The sequence below is a fragment of the Colletes gigas genome, unplaced genomic scaffold, assembly GCF_013123115.1.
Source record: "Colletes gigas isolate AHSC1104 unplaced genomic scaffold, ASM1312311v1 Colletes_gigas_Sc00003, whole genome shotgun sequence".
Classification (NCBI taxonomy): domain Eukaryota; kingdom Metazoa; phylum Arthropoda; class Insecta; order Hymenoptera; family Colletidae; genus Colletes; species Colletes gigas.
Genome location: NW_025106632.1, coordinates 2,689,949 through 2,711,710, shown reverse-complemented (window position 1 = coordinate 2,711,710; position 21,762 = coordinate 2,689,949). Strand labels below are relative to the sequence as shown.

Here is a 21,762-nt window from a genome sequence, read left to right as displayed (position 1 = left end):
CACCTTAGATGCGGCTCCCAGTCGGAAACTGTCTTTTGTAGAAGGAATCCTTAGACAAAGCCCCATAGCGAGATAGATCCTCCACGTTCTGGCTTAATTGCTACTAATGATTCGAACAGACATTCGAGAATTCAAGATCATATCGTGGCAGCACCGAGGGGGATTTTCGAAACTTTACAACGATCAAAGAAAGATCAAGAGTTCTCATTTCAAGAGAATTTCATTCGTTTGCATATCAGGAATTTATCTTCCAAGCAGAAAGAATTTAAAAAACTTTCCAAAGGGCTCCTATCATGAAAAATAATTTCCAACTAGGAAATTGCTAATGAGCACTTTGGCGGATCTAGAAAATTGAATAAATTGATAAATACCGTTGTAAGAATTATCGTGCACTTTATACGCCACGAACTTAAATTATTAATTTATTACCCTTTTAATGTATAAAATTATTTTTGGAGAAATTTCTATTTATTAAATCGATCTTCGAAGCGGAACAAATCTGCTGTACTCGTGATCCGATTTATCAGCGAGTAAATTTGCAAACTGATACGAAAAAATTAAACCACCCCTCCTCCCCCCCACGTATGACGGCTGAAACTTTATCTTATCGTACCGTAACAACGAGATCTAAAATGGATCTGTCGGATTGTAAGTCCGATTACGCTGCACGACAAGGCTAAATGGCACGCTCTATTACAAATTAATGGAATACATCCGATTAATTACGTAAAATGTTCAGTCGAATGCCGAATAATCATTTAACGCGATTACGTACAACTATATACAACGACGCGCACAGACGCGGAAATTAATGATATTGTCAGGAATTAGGTGGCAATAAGTTGGATTTCGAACAAATGGAACTAGAGTCGATTATGAAAATTATTAAACAATGTTCGTTAGTTTACATTTAATTGATACAACAAACTTGCGTCATAAACTAATATTTATAAACACGCAAAACCAATTAGAATCAGTCGCATGGTCAAAACACGCGTTTAAATAAATAGATAAATAATTCTAGGATCTTTTATGCGGCGTTTGAGTAATTTTGGTGGTATCAGTTTATAATTATTCGGTGTAGAGTCGCGTCTCGTGCCGCGAAGACACGGTTCGATGTCCATGGTTCCATGCTAATCGTCAAGAATCCGCTCGCATACGGTTCCGGCATATGCAGGCAGACGGTGATTGCAAATTGGAGCTGAACTCAAAGTAGCTGGGATTTGCAATTAATGCCGAAAGCGTTCGTGTGTAATTTCAGACGTTCGGAACGCGTGACGATGTTCGTAGCGAAACCGGCAATTCGGAATTAATTGAAATTCAAGCGGGGCCAACAGCGCCGGGGGGGGAAAAAATACCGTACTACTGTTTCGTGACACGCGACAATCGTGTGTTCGAGCTTTAATTACGCCTCGCGTAATTAGTTTTAATCTGATGCGTTCAGTTTCCAGTTAAACATTTTCCGGCCGGGCTCGATTTCGCGCCAGCGTGCCCCGACGAACTTAAATTATTTACTAAAATATTTGATCAACGCGACGTTTCGCTGTTACGACAAAATAATGAACGTTCTTTTCGATGCTTTGATAATCCTAATTTTTAATCCATGTGGTTTGTCTAAATCCACACGGATCTACTTTGGTCATTTACAATTTATTGCCACTGAAAATTACGAAATTAAAATTCACAACCAAACACAGATTGCTAAAATATCATTTTCTTGACTTGACACGATTTTCTCCGAACGAAAAGTCACGCTTTCGATTCGTAGACATTTCCTATCCCACCAGAGCCCACGTTTTCTTCCTATTCATCAAGGCACGCACAGTTCTATTCTACTGGTAGATCGTTCCGTCCAGATTCTGTGAATGAAAAATTCTGACCTCTCGAAATTGTCTGGCTGCGAGCGATCCTCTTCTACTGCCACGAACAATCCCCAGCCGTTCCACGCTCCTGTTCTACTTATGAATTGCCCTAGAGAGCTTTCTCCATACGGAAAGCACTTTTCCCCCCGTCGCTAAATTGTCTGGCTCCGTACGACCCCTATATTCTACCAGCACGTGCAATCCGGGGCTTCGCTCGACAAAGCGTAGCTTTTCGCTACTTACGAAGTAAGTCCGCCAAATTCTGCAAATGGAAAGCAGTATATCGCACGGAACGCGAGAGGACAGTTCCAGATTCAGGGGAACGTGGGATTACGGGAATAAGTAGAATCTGATTTTGCCTTTCGAAGACTGACTTTCTATGTAATCGTCTGACCTAATTCTACTCGAATTGGAAAGCTTTCTTTTTGGCGTACGATCGCGAATAATATTTTCGAATTATATTGGATTTTTATACTCTGAGACGAAAGATAAAGGAAGGGAGGGGGATTTCTTGATTGAGGCTTCGTTAAAAAGTTATTAAAAAATTAAATTAAAAAATTTCAAATCATTCTGGAAAAATTATTTCTGGTCACGAGAGTCAATTTCAATCATTTTTGGTCAACAGACATACCCTCGAAATCCTACAAATTTTCGAGAAAAAAATTCAAGTAGGTGTGGAATTTTTCGGCGAAATTCAAAAATTGCAAATCGTTCTGGAAAAATTATTTCTGGTCACGAGAGTCAATTTCAATCATTTTTGGTCAACAGACATACCCTCGAAATCCTACAAATTTTCGAGAAAAAAATTCAAGTAGGTGTGGAATTTTTCGGCGAAATTCAAAAATTGCAAATCGTTCTGGAAAAATTATTTTTGGTCACCAGAATCAATTTCAATCATTTTTGGTCAATAGACATACCCTCGAAATCTTACAAATTTTCAAGAAAAAAATTCGAGTAAGTGTGGAATTTTTCGACGAAATTAAAAAATTTAAAATCGTTCTGGAAAAATTATTTTCAGTAGCAGGTGTCAATTTCACTCATTTTTTGTGAATACACATACCCCCGAAATCCTACAAATTTTCGAGAAAAAAATTCGAGTAGGTGTGAAATTTTTCGGCGAAATTGAAAAATTGCAAATCGTTCTGGAAAAATTATTTTCAGTTGCGGGTGTCAATTACAATCATTTTTGGTGAATAAGCATACCCCCGAAATCCTACTCACTTTCGAGAGAAAAATTCTGTACCGAAAATGCAATGTCTGACCACTTATGTCTGATTCCCCTGAATCAATCAACGAATTGGTTTTCTTGATTTTCGTCTTATTTTGACCTCTTGAATCTCCCATTAAAATGTTCCCCAAGGGTGGTCGAACACCCTCTATATTCGTATCATTGCATCAATTAAATTCAACATATAATATTTATGAATTCTATTATGCTAAGTTTAAAATCTGAAACCCACGTGTTCACAGTATTTATTAACTAGTTTTAGTGATTGAATTTAACCGTTTCGTTCTAAAATCCTTTTGTACACCCGGTGGAGGGAAACAAAGCGAGCCATCGGGCTAACGAAGAAACGAAAACGCTGTCTCGGGGCTTCTGTGACAGATCGTAGCTACTCGGTCAAAGTTGTCGAGATGACGGAAGACACTTCCGGGTGGGGATGGCGGAGGACCGGAAGCTGGAAGGGAAGACAGGCCGGAATGAATAATAACGGGACCGTAGCGAGCAGTTTGTCGTCGAAACTAACTAAAGTCCCCGGGAGCTCATTTCGCAGCGCGTCGCGTAATTTAATTTCCGTGCAGCGATTTCTCCTCTCCTTCTGGGTGTATCTTGACTATGCATCGGAACCCAGACTCGCTACGGAGATATTATACCCTGGCTGGATTCGCGTTCCCCGGTTGGAAAATTAATTTCATCGATTACCGTCCCGTGTTCGGTCGCCGAAACGTTTCGCGATTTCTACGACGGAAGATTCGCGCTCGAAATCGCCGAATTCGATCCGTTTCTTATTGGAAAAAGTTGATTTCCGGCGCGGGGACTCGAACGTTTAAAGGAAACTACCGCGATAGAATTTTGTGAAACTTGAAATTTCATCCAGCAACGATATCTTAAAATTGAGATTTCTGTGGATCGTTTCGCGTTTTCGAATGATATTTTTAACGACGAAAACAGATTTCCCATTGTTGTTTCGACTTCAAACAAGTGATCAGCAGTTTCGGAAACAGCAGATTTTTTTGAACGACAGTTTAGTAAAAATAAGTAAATTTATATTCCAAAAACAATTTACTGTTTTGGAGGATAGAATTCATTTGGCGTAATATTTAAATTTATATTACCTCGGAGAAATACGAGCCTCGTAGTTTCCGTGTATTATTTTCGCGAAGTACGGGCGCGGATCGAGGGTGAAAAAGTTGGATTAGAATTTATTCGATGTCGTTGGAGACCAATCGTCTGCGCTACGGTGTTTCCGCGAAAAAGCTGAAAGCTTAAAGTAGTCTGAAATTCAGTTTCCCGCGGAAAATGGAACGCTGGAACGAGGCTCGCGGCGGATGCACGGACATATACGCCCCGGAATAACTCTTTCTTAATCTCTCGGGGGAGGGAAAAAGTCTGATGCACAGGGCGGAGCACGGGTGTCCCTTTCGAATCGACGACGATACGAAAATTGGATTGTGCGAACGCGTGCTCGATGTCGCGGCAACCGAAACGTTTCCTCGCGGAAAAGCACACATCGAATGCAGGCGCATCGGTAGAAAATGAAATTTTACCGAGAAAAAGGGTACCGCTGCCTTTTCGAGGAATCTCGTCCGCGCAAACGACTGACTACTTTCGAAAATTTCATTTTCTCGATAAAGATCTCGCTCCAACGAAGAGTGCAGATTTGAAAATTCTATACGGTTGGACACTCCATTTTTATTTGTTTATTTAGTACACGATATATTTAACACGTTCATAAAATTTTGATTTTAGACCATTGCAAGCTACATAACCTAAAATTTGTTTCAGTACTTATTTTCGTAACCTTGTTAACATTCACAAATTCTATTCAAATTTATTTCCCTCAAGGTCTTAACTTGAGAATTAATTTTTAATGGTAAACCCATATATGGATGACGTGGCAGTCAAAGTGTTAAAAAATAAAGAATCAGTTTCAAGCTGTTCGAAACACTTGATTCTTAAAGATCGTTAGCGACAGTTAAAACTCAATATTGGGGTGAATTTTATTCTATTTGCTATATTACAAAGGCCAAACACGAGAAGTAGAGTTGTACACGAAGAATTTTTTAATTAACACGAGTCGATGGAACAGTTTACAAAGAGTCGTCGATGGTATTGAATAATTATTAAGCTGCAGTCTCGAGTCCAGGTGGTTTTCGATACGTCGTTCGAGCCTACGGAACGCAATAACGTTTCGAATCTCCATTGGGAGACAAATTAACGAGAAAGAGAAAAAGCTCCGGGAGCTTTGTAAAAGGATCGAAGCCATTGTCCAGGCAAAGTAGCGCGGATGGACGGGAAAGAAAGGGAACCACTCCATTCCAGATTCCAGTAAATCACGCTTTTAAATCTCGCGTCAAAGCGACTCCCTTTGATTCGGGCCACCCTCGCCGCGCGATAAGAAACGGATCCGGCTTTCGCGATGATCGAATAATTAACCGAACAAGACGACGGTTATCGATCTATTACTTTGTCTGAGAGGCCGGACTTGCGCTCGAGAACAACCAGCCCAGACGAATTTATGATTCGTCGACGTTTCTCAACGTATAATGGTCTCTATGTCACAAAGGAATCGGTAATTTGCGATTTCGAGTAGTCTGCTTCTAATTGTTTTCAAAGGGGATGCCAAGGTTCAAGGGAAACGTCTACAATGACCTTGGAAATCCATCGAATTGAGATAAATAAAGAGAATAATTGGAGAGAGTGTCGCCAACAAACGAATCAAGAGTAGTTTTTTATACATTTTTATTTTATTTGAAATACGCTCTCTGTAAAAGAGATCATTAAATAGCGCTTGCTTAGCTTTTTATGGGAATTATGAAGCCATCCGAATTACGGGAGGATATCAGCTAGGACGTAAATATTATCGAACGAAGAACCGTACGAACTTTTTGGCCATCCCGATATTCTATATTTTAGTTTCGTGTAACTTTCGCCCGATGTTAGAGCTCGACTCTGTCCGCATCGATTCTTGAAAAGCTCGCAGCGAGTTTCGAAGCGTGACGAGCGAAACTTGACATCGATCGTTAATTGAAATAACACATTTGACGTGTTTGCACGCGGAGGGTATCGGTATCCTATTCACGATCATCCCTTCCGCCGCCCTCGATTCAATTCGCAGAAGTCTCCCCGAACCGCGGGCCTCCTCTATTCGTACCCGACGAACAAAAAATGGTCTGGCGTGGCTCGATCCAGACCTAAACCAACCGAGTACTAGAAATAAAAAAAAAAATCCCAGACCGATCGTAAAACACGCCGGCATAAATCCGACCCCGGTTGAATTAATCTTTACTGACGGGATTTCGGACACGGACGAATATTCTATTGGCGAGAGGAGGGGAATTGAATAAAACGTACGTAACATTTTAGTGGAGCGAAACATAAATCGCGAATTGTTTGGGAATATTTATCACCTGAATAACATTGAAATTTTAAAGAGAATCTATGTGGCGTTCCCTGGGATTATTTGATGAAATTTTGTTGGCTAAAAAGGGTACAGAAACATACATTGAAATTAGTTTTAGATTGTTCGTATGCAAATGGGTGTAAAAATATTTATTTGAGTGTGAAAATCGTATGCAATATCCTTGGACGTTCACAATGCGTTGTTACCCAAAAAGAGTATGTAAAAAATGCTGAATTGTTCATACTGTACTGGGTGTAAAAATATTTATTCGAGTGTCAGAATATTTTTGCTATATTAAATAGAATTTATTAAGCAAGGATGAATTTACTAAGGCCGTATTGACAAAACTAATAATTCTTTAAAATTAATGAGTATTTTGCCAATAAATAAATAAGTAAATAAAATTGTATGTACGCCAATTACAAACGTACATAGTGGCGTTGCTGTCCAAATGTTGTGATTTATTTGTCCTGGTGCCAAATCTCTCCAGGGGGAGGAGTCGATAGTTTCGTGTATCGCGGGGAGAATAAAAATTAGGTTCGTTGGGGGATTCGAGTATCCTCTCTTGGGGGATTTCCTTTTCGCAAGGAGGATAGTTTTTGTCCCGGAAACTGTTTAATCGCGTTAATCGAGAGTGGAGCGGTGAACAGCTGGCCCTGAGCGAGGGCGAACGTTGCGAAGTGACTCCGATTAGGGGCCATTATGGCCTCGTTATTAATGGCTCTCGGCCCGTGAGCTGGATAACGCGATTCCACGAAACGCGTCGTGTTATTCCGCCAGATTATGGAACGCCAACGAGAGAGTGTCGATATCAGGTGTTCGTTTAGGCTTCCTGGGAAATGCTATTTAGTATGACCGGGCAGATTCATTGGCGATTCAATCGCAGAAGCGTTCTGGAATAATTTCGGCGAATCTGTTTAACCCCATGACTTCGACGCGCATATCCTCGGGGACTCGGGGATCCTATTATTTTGCTTAAAACGAACAAACACGCCGATCTATCATCACCCGCAAACTTCAAAAGTTTCGAGTTCGGAATTCAATCAAACTATAATATGCAAACATTTTCTGTACAGTTTGCCAAAAAAGATGCAAGAAATGTCTATAAAATTCTTGTCAAAGCTGTTCGAGTTACGGTAGAAGGTGTCATTAAATTATACATTTTTATTTATTTCATTTACAAATGAAAACTCTTATATTTACATTTTTTTTTCTAATGAGATGTTGTAGAAAAACCATCGTTCTTTCAATGACCATTATCTTTAGTAAAATTCATTTCCTCTTGAGACACTCTTTTGCTGAAATACATGGTCGACAGTAAACATCAGAATTGATGTAATAAATTATTACCTGGCACAGGGTCATTATTTCCTCGAAATGCAAAGACTCGTTTATGAGGGGGGATTTTAGTACCGAAAAAGTGCAATTATCATAAAATATCAATTTTTCAACGCAACAAAACTTTCTCGCCGACGAGCACCGAACGTAACACACGTTGACTCGCGTACAACACTGGCCCGAATATGTATTTTATCGATTGGCGGATTTTTTAATGCTTTCAGAAAGCAATTACTCTGAAAAGAGAAAAGCTGCTGTTACTAGCAGAATGGAGCAGCGGTTCAAATGTAGCTGGCATAAAAATGGAGGCATTAATGTATCTCTTATTTTGAGCCTATTGACTCTGGTACAAAGTACATTTTAGTTGAATTTAGTTGTATTCCTGGACTGTCCATATTCTCTAAAATATATAAGAAGACATCGTAATGGTTTTTCACTGTTTTTAATGGACGTTTCTTGCGACCAAATATCCAACTTTTGCTAATTGCTATTAATTGCGATTTTAATAATAAAGTTGCAAGTTTGGTACGGAGATAGTGAACGAAGCTTCCGGTTTGATTGCAGAATGCCTAACGAGAACGCGCCAGTCTGCGAGTGCGAAGTGGTAGTGATCCTTCCGAAAACGCGAAATGGTACCCTCTCCTCGAAGAAGATGGCGCTCAGGATACCGAAATCGAAGGGGGACAAATCGGAGGGACGATCCGCGAAGAAGCAGCAGGAGGAGGCACGCTCGAAGAACAGGTCCTGCGATACCGGAAGCAGCAGCTCCGTGGCGGAACAAGCCAGACCCGCGACGAAAGCCAGCAAATACGAGAAACGATTGAATCACTCGAGGAGGACCAGAAGCGCCGACAGGGCAGAGTCACATTACACTTACATCGGTCAGTAGACTTGAAATTATTTCACCAAAATCATCTGAAAGAACAGTTTTGCTCAAACAGAAAATTATTTGGGCGGATGGTAGCAAAGTGATTAAATACATTAATAGCAAAGAGACTCTATGAATTAATATGGCAGATGAGTGAATTCCAATCGATGGAAACGAAGGTATTAAAAGTACAAATTACAAAGAAATCAACCCAAGGGAAATTTTATGCCTCGAGTCCGACGGGGAATATTCGCCAAGTGTCCAGCGTCAATTTTTACGGAAACTTTGCACGGTTTATAGAGCAGTCAAAAATAAGAGACGCTTAGTTTCCTTAAGCCGCTGAATCTGAACTTTCGCGAGTGAAACTTCAAAGTTCCGACCCTCTAATTTCACCTTGGAAACTGTCTGGAGTACAAAAATAAAAAATTTGTCCAACTTTCTTACTGGAAATAACATGTTGTGCAACGAATAACAGAAGTTCTTTTTCCAAGAGAAATTTATCTATCAGAATATAAAACATTATTTTCACTTGTTCAATTAATTATCAAATTTAGAATTTTAGCAAATTAATAGGATATTGTTTCCATTTGTTTGATCAATTATAGAACCTTGGTTGAAATCGTTTTGCGTAGATTCTGGGTCCAGCATACTCGGGGGTGGATTTAGGGGCTACGCTATACCAGAGGCCCTGTACGCCACCATTCCAGACACGCCGAACTCGAGTGGCAACGAAACCGGAAATAGTCAATTAAACGCGCAAAGTAGATCGCAACCCGTTTACGCCATTCCCTCTATGGTGTCGCCGCCACCCACCTACGATGTAGCGATCTCGAAAACGTGGCAGGTGAGTAGTTATTAATAGCCACCTGTCGAAAAATCCAGGACAGAAAACCTCCCCCCTTTTCCCCTACGATCTCCACCCTTTGCTTCTCCTTCGACTATATCCAGGTTACACCTAGAAAAGGGTGATTCTATAACAAATAAAAAAATAATATTATACTGCAAATGGACATTTAATTTACCAGAATCACTAAAATATATTTATTTATTTTTTTTCTTACAGATGCCTAGATTCCCAGAATAATATTTTTCAGTACCCAAGAATCGATTACTAATTGAATATCGATGGGACAGAAATTTTAAATGAATTTTTCAATATAAAAAATTCCTGTGAGGTACCTCGACTACAAAAACAGATCAATTAAACCGACACAAACGTTGGGATTGACGCGAAGATAAGGGCAGCATTGTTATCGCGTATAAGCAATTATTTCTTCTAATGGATCGAAACAATGACGGGCAATCGTTTGTTAATCAAAGTACCGGCACAAAGGTATTATTCGATCCGACTATTCTCGCTCATTGTTTCGCGTTACGCATATTTATTCCCCGTGAAATACGATATAATCCGTTCCCTCGAAACTTTCGCCACGCAGGGAACACGTTTACAGCGCGGCGCGATAAATTTCGAAACACATAAAAATCCACGATGGACAAAGCGTGGCCATCCGTGGCCGCGAAAAAAATAAACGTTCCACGAAAATTGTGACCGGGTGGCAGTATTTTCTGGAGTTTTCGACAGATTGGACGTCGACCCAGTAAAGTCGCGTTGCGTGAAATTAGGATCCGTATCGGAAGAGGGGGCGAAATCGGAGAACCTGTCGCCGTTCAAACGCCACGGACCCGAGCATTTAACTACCGAGTAGCAATGTCCGTCCACGGTCAGACGGCGGACAAAACGGCCGCAGTAGCAAAGGCCTTTGGCGGTCGGACTCGTTACACAGAGCCACGGCCCTGGATTTTCTGTAAACGCGGCGACGTTCGACTAATTGCGCCCCCCGCGTCGTTAATCATGCCCAAGGATCCAATTTGTAATCGGCGATCGGGAGAAAAACCGTGGGAAAACGAGGCTTCGTCTCCGGCGGAATTACCATCCGCGGCGTGAATTATTAAGACTATTTTTCACGGTAGGGAAACACAGCGCGCATAATAAATTGTACAAAGCTCGCATAATACATTTCGCGAGGCGTCCATAATAAATTTCGTAAAGGCTGCATAATAAATTCTCCGATCGCCTTTGACAATCAAGCCGGTTCGCGCGTTTTGCGCTCGAAAACAAATTCCCGCGGAACAATCGTTGTTACCGTAATACCAGAATACAGAGTTGCGCGTTATAATTGAATTTTTTAACGTTGCATTCGATCCTTGGCGGTTGAAATAATATTCGATCGTTGCTTGAAGCTGCAAGGAATTCTCGATAGCGGGACGAGGAACATTATGCTCGAATCGGTGGGCAAATTGGATCCTCGCTGACCAATCAAACTGGACGAGACCGCGCAAAAAAGAAACGACCATTAAAGGAATTCAGGGAACCGATTCATTTAGAGTCGTTCAGTGTACCGAATTAAAATGAAATCCAACGAAATGTTTGAGCAATGATCTGGCAATTTTTCGTTGTCGATTTTTCACGAACCTCGAGTCAGAACGCAAGTTATTAATGCGAGAAACGTGGTTTGGGTAAATTCGGTTTAAATTATCCGAGGATTTTTAAAAAGGCACGTGACTGCCTGAAGGTTGCTCGTTTTCATGGACGCGAGTCCAGTAAAAATTATAGATCTTCGTGAAAGGCACAAAGACAGTAATAAATCGATTACTGTTATTTATTGAGGGGGCTGTAAATTGCATTAAATCGATTTTGCTTCGAAGCGGCAAATATTACGGTGCATAAAAAACTTTACTCCGAGTCATATTTTTCGATACTCGAAGGCTCGATATTCTCGTTTAATGGAACTACTTATTTATGTTTTAACGTTGAAGGGTGTAAAACGAACGGACTGAAATTAATCATAATTAAAAGGACTCGGTAAAAAAGTTTGCACAAACTTGTTACAGCGAGGAGCAACGAAGGTTTCGACCATTTAAATTAAAGCGTTTCTCGTGTGAAAAATTAATCGCAGTCTTTTATATTGTTCCGTCAGCGATGACTCCTTTAAAAGTTTACGTCGTTTCAAAGTCGTCTCCTTTTATGATTCGTTGAACGTTCCTCGAACGTTTATTAACTCCAACTTCCTTTGCAATTTGCCGCACTGTGAGGATTTAATGGAAAGCCACCCTTGAAATAGCTCGTCTTTCTCAAGAAGTTGAGATAGCTTTTTTCCCCAGTAATTATGGAGGAACAGGGACACCTGTCCAATTTTTTTTTTCTTTGAAATTGTTAATTGCTTTTTTTAGTTGGCTCTGTATTATTCCACCGCTAATATTATTTGTTTTTAAAATGGTAGAATCTTCGAATAAATTCCCAAACAACACTCACTTTTCATCCCCTCAAAAGCTTTCTAACTTCAGCAAATATTAACCCGTTGCACTCCGAATTATATTTGAATTTTGTTACCAGCAGCTTCCAAAGCTTTTAAGTGTTTTATTTGAAATTTACGTTAGCTAAAAAGTAGGGCAAATTTAAACAAATTCAATTAAATATCTGTTTTATTTACATTATTGTTGTATTTTTTAATTTTCAAGTGTATGATATCTCCTTGGTTTGGACTTGAAAAAAGGAGCTCCTGAGATAAAAATTGATGTCGAGTCACACTCGACATAGGTGTGCATAGGGTTAAAACACTCCAATTAGAAACACAGCTGATTGCAAAGACCCCAAATAATTCTCACGAATATCCTGGTTACTAAAATTGTTCGAGCGAGAAAGGGGGTGGGGGGCGTCACAGAAAAGGCAAATTCGAGTCGCCCCGAAACTCGAGAACGATTTTGTTTCTGGTCGCATAGTTCCGTGGCGCCGGGCGACACATAAATTGTCGGTGCCACATCGTGGCCACCCCCGACGAAAAACACTGTTATCCACCCTCGTCCTCGTCGACCCACTTGAAAGTCCTGGCAACGGGTAGCGGTGCCAGGACACTTCGGATTTCGCTGAGTCTGTGTCGTTTCATTCTCACCGAGTTCTATCAACCGCCGTGGCTCGCAGTCGATTCGATACTTGGGAACTTCCACCCCCGCAACGGCAAGTTTTGAATTAACGTTGGAAGCCACCGTGAATCCTCCAAGGAGCGCATCTCGTATCCGCAATTTCTGCCGATCCGGTCCGGGGCTCGCTCAATTTCTTTCGATCAATACCCGCTGGAGGGAATTGACCTGAAAGGATCCTCGGATTATCTAATGAGTACCTTTTTACCCCTTTTCGACGAAGAAATTGGACTACGTCTTTCCCGAATAAATTACATTTGTACCTGATTTCGACCAAAATAGAACGCCGGCGAAACGATTAAAGAAAGGATCTCCACTATCGAGACTTTTAACGTTACAGGCAGTTTCTATGGCTCGTTTGTCAGTTGATTGTACAGCGAATTCTTCGAGAAGTTAAATATCAAGTTTGCTGCAAGAACCGTGGAGAACAGCAATTAAAGATGGACTTAATTGGTCCAGATTTTTTTCCTGCTATACGGTTCATTAAATGCTTTTAATGAGCCATCAGGGCACCTTATATTATTTAGTCGAATAATTTGTAACGTTGAACGGTCGAGCATTCGTTGCTCCGAACGAAAACACGCGAGAGTATTTGGCTGGAGAAAAATTCTGTGTTTCGTACGAATAAATCTGTTACAAATGAAATGACAATTTGGTATAGAGTTTCTAACGGTGAAAAATCGAGAGCTCGATGGGCTCGAACGCGGAGTTGGACAAGTAGTACGATGATTTATTCTCCCAAGTTTCGGAACAATGTCTTAATCCCGCAGTGGCGACCGACGATTTTCAACGCAGCTGAGATTAATGGCGACAAGGCATGAGTGAAACAGTATAAATTGGCCCGCGTCGAAAAGTTTGCTGTTAGATTGATACGGAAACTTTCGAGCGCGTTTCGCGTCACGAGAAATTCCAACTACGGTCATTGGAAAATGCACGTGTTCTCCGGCATTGAAAAGCGCGAATCTATCGCAAAAATTTCAAAATAAAACGGGATAAATGGTTCTACGAACTCGACAAGCAACGAAATAAATTTTGCCCAAACGGTCGCAAGACATGAAAAATTATAAAAGTGAAAAATGTGCATAATAATACGTTCGACGATAAATCTCTGTTGGATTCTACGGCTTCAAAACATTGTGATTTGTTTAAATTTCAGGAGGAAGCTAATAAATCGTGACTCAAATAAATCAACGATATTTCAAACTCTCACAATTGCTCTGTTGCAAAATTGAAATCGAATATCGAGTAAAAAAGAATAATATGAAGGAATTAAAATACGCATACAATAGATTACGATACAATGGCCAGCTGCAGTTGTTAATTTATCCTCAAATACGAACATGAAATATATATCCACGTTTCATTGTTCTCTAAGTTTCCACCTCGATTTTCCTTTTCAAATAATTATTGTTACCGTTCTATAATGTTTTGATGACGCTATTCGGAAGAGAGATCTCACGTTATAACAGGAAGTTATTACATTAATGGATAACAGCGAAACACAAGCCAAGATTACTGTTTAATTCAACCTCCAAGTTATTTCCACGAATATAATATAAAGGATCTGATATATTTCACGTATACAAGAATTCATTTTATTACAAATAAACAGAAACTGAAACTTAATTACTTAAATCGTTCCACGTTTGCATTTAGACGCCTTAATCGACTGAACGGTAACGAGTAATTAATTATTCGGGCTTGAAGTTCCATTGAAACTCATCAGCGACGGACAGTGTATTCTTTGTAAACGATCCACATTTTCTATCGCGCGATCCAATAAAACGGAAGTCCATTTAAATGCAGCTGCAGGGAAACGTTTCCAACGTTTACGTACCATCGAAACGGGATAAAACGAAATTAAAATGTTTTCTCCATTAGCGGGGGGCTCGACAACACTTTTTCCCAGCAAACGAGCCGTGAAATACGATTTCGAGAACAAAAAGTATCGTTCGTGGGAGTGGATTTCTACCCCGGTCGTCGGCGCTCGGACGATCGCGCGGCCATTTTGTCACGGGTGCGATCAATCTCATTAAAATTACAGAAAACACCGATGCAAACAGAGGCAGCGAGTCAGTAATCTTGAAACTCGATTCCGTCTCTCCGTCGATGAAAATCAGCGGAAACCGGTCGAATAAATGACGGGGGCCATTCGTCGGAAGGTCTCCTGGTTTCCGCAATCGAGAAACCTCGATAGAAAAAGCTGTTATCAATTTACGGTATCCATTTCAAAACACAGAAAGATCCATGGGCAATTCTGATCGACTCTTTCAAAAAAAAAAAAAGAAAAGTTTCAATCGTTTTTGAGCCACCATCGATCAACGATCGATGTTCATATTGCGACGAATAAAAAAATTTACTCGTTTCACTCGCGGAGTTTGAAATTGACAATGAAGTTTTCCATTCCATTCGTGGAGAAATCGAATTTACAATCGAAACTGAAATATCGTCTTTTCTTCATTGATGTATACTCTATAATAATTTGTATTTTGCGGATCATGTCCTATTAAAATTGTTTGGACGCCGCCCACATACTTTGGAGTAGACGATAATTAATATCTATAATGTCGATCGTTTAATTAAAATGTACGAATCCAGCGTAGCACAAAAGAGGTTTGAGTATCGATTTATAATGTGCAAGTAGGTAAATGTCGACGAACACTCAAGGTAATGAAATTTCGCACGCACAGGGAACTCGATTAATATCGGTTTAAAAATCGCATTTTCACGCGCGCTTTGCTCCCGAGAACGATCGAATTCGATCAACTTCAAAATCGGGCCAGGAAAGAACTCGTGCTCGCTTATGGGGAAACTTTTTTTTCGGAAAGGTCCCTCGAACGATGACGCGATAATTAAATTACACCGGTTAATTAATTTAGCTGCGAAGGTAAAACAGAAATCAACCAACGTCTTGATTTTCGATTTTACACGCGCGAATGAAAGCAACGGGCGACGACGTATCGAGATTCGCGTCGCCGACGCGGGGAAATCTTCCGACGTTTATTGTTCGTTAGGGAACAATGGCGATAGAACGCGTTTCTCGAAACGATGTAGATTTACAGTTTTCAATAACTGAAACTCCGCGACGAAACCGGAACGTTTCTCGATGCGAACGAATAACGCGAAGCGTCCGAGAAATTTCACGAGCAAAGTTTTATTTTATTTTCGCTCGTTTGATATTAACATCGAGTACACGCGACCTAGTTAATACAGAAACGAGCTGTACGAAAGAATCTTCTCTTTTAACTTTTGTTTCGTGTCTTCGAGAGAAACCAAGCTGCCCTAGATGCTCAGTTAAAGATTACACTCTGCACGTGACGCGTAATGAGCGAAGTTGGGTTCGAAAGAACATCGATGCATCAAAGTATCTTTGGAAATGTCGTGAAATAATGCACGAGTAACTCATCTGCGAGCGAAGTGACCAAAAAAAGGAAGAGAACGAGCGGCGTCTCGATGCCGCGATAGGGTTTTTGCTTTTCGAACAATTGGCTCGAGTTCAAATTCTCCAACGCGCCAAAAAACTGTTTGCTTCCATTCGTTCGTGCGTTATCGCGCAGTAAACAACCGGACGACCTTCGTCTGGAACGGCGTTTTCGATTTTTAATATTTTTCGCGCATTATTCGTTCAATTTTAAATTAACGTAGGAGGCGGTCGACAGCCGTAAACGAGTTCCCATAACTCGCGGAGGAACTGCGTGTTCCGGCCATTAAAGTTCAAATTCCTACGGCAAGGTTAAACAACATTTCTCGTCAAAGTTCCCCTAACAGCAATTAGTCAAATTACAGTGGCAAAGCCGCTGGCAGTGTCCCTCCGAATCGAAAGATTAAACAAAGCGCCATGCCGGTCGCATTCGTGCCGTCCAACGCGATTTCCAGCTCTGCTTTCCGACGATCCGACCAATTAGACGATACGATACTATTAAAACCCAACGCCACGTACCTCGTTACCAAATTGCTTCTCCCAACAATTCGTGGGCTAAATTCGCGATAGAGATTCGAGAGGTTCTTCAACGAAAACGGATGTTCCAAGTATAATGTGGAGTATGAGTATAAATCATTGATACTCGTACACCTTCGATCTATTCGCGCAGGGCCATCTTCCTATGGTGGCAACGCTTCCCGTGTTCGCCACCAGAGGGCCACGCTCTTGTCTCTCTCGCAAGTACTCGTGACGTCTAAGGGCGGTGAGCGCTCCTCTCTCCTTTCTCATTCGTACCTCGCTCATTTTCTTCTAGCATGTTGAAAACTGCGTTTGCATCATACCGCGTTATTGTTATTTTGTTCTGTAAACATACATAGCCGAAACCGTTTCACTAAGTCTTTATTCTCATTTATACAATCATCCATCCCTTATAACACACTGCTAAATAGACACAAACCGTTACAAATGGGGACCACTGAAAAATAAGAACCCAGCACTTCTCTTGGCATATCAAATAGCCCCCATACACAAAGATGATCAAACGATCAACGTTGTTTAGAATTACAAGAATGGACGAAAGAAGAGTCGTAGATTTTGGAACGATTCACCTGATCTCTGATTTCAGTCCGGTCTGCCACCGACCTACGAGGAGTACCTGCGCCATAAGCGCGTCATGTTATCGCGATCCCATACCCCTCCGCCGCCATGGTCGGACTCGACGACGACACCGCCAGCGCTGAGCGCCCAATCGCGTCGCGAACTGTTGGCGAGTCAACCGGAGCTCAGAGACTATCTGGCCCAGTTGTCGCTGTCCCAGAACAACGAACGATCCAGCAGCGGCCATCATCATCACAATCACCACCAGGGCACCGTGCTGAGGGACAGCAGCTACCTCTCGAATCAGCAGGCCTCCAGGGAGCAGCAAGTCAGAACGCAACAACAACGCACTCGAGCAATGCCTCCCAGGTGAGTTGAAAGGTCAAGACGAGAGAAGGGTTGTTCCGGGGGTGGAAAGCCGCGCGAAATAATTCAGGTGGGTTGTTCCGGGGCGACCACGTGTCTACGACACCCTCGAGACTCGTACAAGATTGGAGCTGACGCGAGTACAATTGTCGGGTACAAGCTCCTCTTGAGCGGAGATTTCCTTCCGGATTCTACCTCGCTGGATCTCGATCTTTCGCGAAAATATATACCACGTATAACGTTTCAACTTTTAAGCGGATTATTGGAAATTATTGTGGCCCTCCATGCGCTCTTTGCATTTGAACTCTACAATTTTAACCGATCTTGTGCAAAATTTAACACGAACATTTTGAAGATGTCGAATTGCATTCGTTTGTTTGTTCACAAAGAATATTGCATTTCTTCTGTTGTAAATTCTTCCTTAACCCTTAAGTGGATTATTGGGGCCTTCCACAAGTTTAAACTAATATTTTATAATATATATCAATGTAATTATTCCAAAATTGATGTAATCTTATATTAGTTCATTATTTTTTAAATGCTTTAAAGTTGATTTCCATTTACGGATTTGGTAAAAATCAACATTAAGTTAAATAATTTTTTTTGCGTTAATTTTGACATTTTACCTGTCTCTTATTCTTATACTTATAGAAATGTTAAATAAAATTTGATGAAAGTGTCTACTACGTTAAATCTAAAATAACAGGCTACCGGTCGGTGAAGCATCAACGTAACTTTGATTCGCTAACGACGAAACCGAATAATATATCTGTTTTTCGCGTTTCGAGGAGAACAAAGACCGAGAAAACGATCAAGGATGGTCGTGTCCCTTAACCGTTGCGTGTAATTTCAGATCACAAAGCGAGAGCCGGGTGCAGCAGCAGAGAATCGCGACGATGTACGACGACGGCGCGTTCTGCATGGAGATGACCGCGCTGCAGTCGGCGGTCGAGAACGGGATAGCTTTGTGCAGTGTGATGTAAAATGACCGGACATCCGGGGAACGGGACGGAACAGACGAAGGATTCCAGAGATCCGGGAAAATTGTATTTGAGCACGGTCACCTCACCGCGATCGCTCGAAACGAAGAATTTCATTGCTGATGCAACGAAGCTTGATCAAAATCACGACGACTAAATCTCCGCTCGACTTTGATAAAATCGACCTCCGGTGTTTCCCTCTTCCTCGATCCTCCATTCTACCGTCGCGTTCGACGATTAAACGCGGTCCACGATTCGACTTGAGAGGGGAGGGGAGGGGATAAAAACGAATCGCGCGGGAATCTCGAAACTTCCCAGACGCCCGAAGGCATTGGGGATTTTCAAACTCTTCGGAACTACGGCCGCGAAAAGTTTCCAGGGGAACGGGGAGTTTCGACCGCGAAAAATTCTCGAATCCAGCGAAACTTTACGCGCATCGACGTCTCTCGACGGTACTAAAAAAAAAAGTTAATAATTTGTAGACAACATAGTCACGCTTCGTCGTAACGTTTTCGACCTTAAACTTTGGCTCGTCTTCGTGGAGAAAACTTGCACGCATAATATATTACACGGAACCAGAAACGCGGTGATTAATTTTTAAACGTCAGACGAAGTGGATGGTGCAGAGTTTTATAACGTAAATCTTAATTTAAAGTGTTTACGGTGTACAAACGAGGCGTAAGTATTAGAAATTGTGTTAAGTTGAACGGGATTTTTACCATCGGCGTAGTTACGAATTTTTTAAAATTGAATTCGGTGAATTGCTGAAATAATAAGTAGGTCGTATAATATAATATAAACGATTTTTATAATTCCTCTTACGTGCGAGTAAAATTAACGACACCGCGGCTACGTGTCGAATAGTTCACTTTTAATCGTATATATTGCCAGGGATTGAGAATACTTCGTCCATCGTATCATTATAATTGCATTCCACATACTATTATAAATAAAAATTGATGGTGCCCAACGAACGATTCGATCCGTAATTATAAGTTTTCTTTCTAAAGGGGATCTAAAGTTTAAAGTAAAAAGCGTCGAAGGATGTTTTCTACAGGTTATTATTATCGTAATAGATGTACCAACTCAGCCGTCGATCTTCGAACGATCATCGTCGTCCGCGCAAAAACATCGTCGCGAAACGATCAACCGGAAACGCTGTTTGAAACGGCTCCGTCACCTCGAATACAATTTTTATCGAAACCGGCTCGCGACGAGCAAATCGAGCATAGAATGTTCGAACGTGAAAATTCTATTCGTCACTCGCGGTTCGTAAACGAGCAATCCTCCTTTGTGTACCCGAACGTTTCGTCCTCGAAACGCGGGAAAAATCACTCCGCGCATCGCGAACGATAAATTTTCAATTGCCTTCGTGCTTCCTGGCTGGTCCAGGTCTTGTGCGCCTAATGAAAACGAAAGGAAAGGGAAGAAAAGTAATTTACTGCATCGAACAGATTCTTTTTACAAACACGCCCACCTTACCGATCCAATCAGATTGATATTTTCACCAACGTTCCCTTCGTTTCCGATGAAATTAATTTCTCGCCTTCTTTCGAATCGATTCGCAAAAGTGGCTTACTTTGTCGGCGTTGTAAAGAGACGATGCAACTGTTCGAGAGACGAACAATGATTTCGTTGGCCTAATTTGAAAAGTACAATCCTTTCGTCCCTTCGTTATCCTGATATTTCATTGCCCAACGTTTATTTACGAATGTAATTTTCCATCGATGCACATGTAATCGCATCGAATTATTTGCATAGACGAGCATAGGATTCGTAACAAATTTGATGAATTTCTCGATAGGAGACGTTTCATTATGAGTTTAAACAAAAAAATTCGTAGTAAATGCAAAGTGACTGATAATATTCTTTCGATTGCTAAAATCACGTTGTATTTGCTTCGCGTTTCGAAAACACGATTTTGCTGGCAAAACGAATCGAAGCTTTCAACGAGTCTCGTTGAAGCAGTAACGATGATCATCGAGTTAGCCAATCGTCCGGAAACGAGATCAAAGATTCGTGTTCATTGACACCTTAACAAATAAGTAAAGCAAAATACTTAAGGCCGTGCTCTGTCTTCGCTACAAATAATATTCATCATCGTCACGCTGAGTTTTCCAACACGCAGAAACGATCGAATCTCCCCATACAGCTTTTCTCCCTGCAAATTCTTTCCGTTCTGCTCTCCAAAATGTGTTTCTTTCCCCTGAGAAAAAAACTGTTTCCCGTACGTCGATGCATCGACGACAAACGGAGCAAAAATTTGGCTTTTTTTAGCGATCGAAACGAGACGAGCGGAACTTGAGTTCCGTACGAGCGCCGGTATAAAATTTTTATTTTTGTCACTGTAACGTTTAATACGAACGAATGTCGTAGTTTGTTCTAGCTATCGTACGATTATAAGGGAAATAATGGGTGTCTAACGAGAAACGAAAGACGATATAAATTTCTATAGAGCGTAGGGATACCAGTTAATATTCGCTGTCCTGTTGTATATAAACGTAATTAATTATACAACACGCGGGGGGAGTTTCTGTTCGGTCTCTAAATGTGTTGAAACGTTTCATCTCGTTATCGTTTCCAACGTCCCGAGAGTTTCGACGAAGCATCTCGAAACAGAGCAGAAAGAATTTCTGAACTATTTTTCGAACACTTTCTCCGCCGTGCGTAGAATTTAATTTGCAGCGTTTCAGCGAATCGCTCGAATTTCTTTGCTTGAAACCAGATCGTCGATTCGTTTCCTGGTGGTCCGAATATATTCGACTAAAACGAATACATGCTCGTTAATTACGAACACGGTTCAATAATCGAGCGTTTCATTCAAATAAAATAATGTGTCGGACAAGTGTTCGTTCACGAAGTCTTACCGATTCGTTGGCCAAACAAAGAGTGGGCCAACGAGTTACTGTTGTCACACAGAATGTTTCGAAAAGAGGTTCACAGATTTATTTAAACGATGGAGAAAAAAATCTTAGACGTTTACATATTTAAATGAAATTTGAAGTTAAAATAAGTTTGTTAAAGAAAATGTTTAACTTCTGTTCCAAACTGCGTTAATTGGCGTTATACCGTATCCACAAATTAACGAGATCGTTATCCAGACGAACGAGTAATCATTTCACTCAAGAATCGGGCCATCAATTTTTCTACGCGAATCGCTACGAGTCCCTTCCGGGGCGAAATTGCATTCCTCGGGAGTTAATCGTCCCAAACAGTAATTTTAATG

At 41.0% G+C, this 21,762-nt stretch overlaps 1 protein-coding gene across 2 annotated transcripts in view; it reads left to right on the top strand.

Annotated features, from left to right (window-relative positions):
* The window catches only part of LOC122404868, a 133,582-nt gene extending 114,867 nt beyond the window's left edge, over nt 1-18,715 (top strand). For both annotated transcript variants that reach the window (XM_043409185.1, XM_043409186.1), the window contains 4 exons: nt 8,390-8,706; nt 9,326-9,537; nt 17,219-17,559; nt 18,410-18,715. In XM_043409185.1, the coding sequence (XP_043265120.1) occupies nt 8,390-8,706; nt 9,326-9,537; nt 17,219-17,559; nt 18,410-18,539 (1,000 nt within the window). In that variant the 3' untranslated portion in view covers nt 18,540-18,715. The remainder of the gene's footprint in view (nt 1-8,389; nt 8,707-9,325; nt 9,538-17,218; nt 17,560-18,409) is intronic.
* The last annotated feature ends 3,047 nt before the right edge of the window (nt 18,716-21,762 follow it).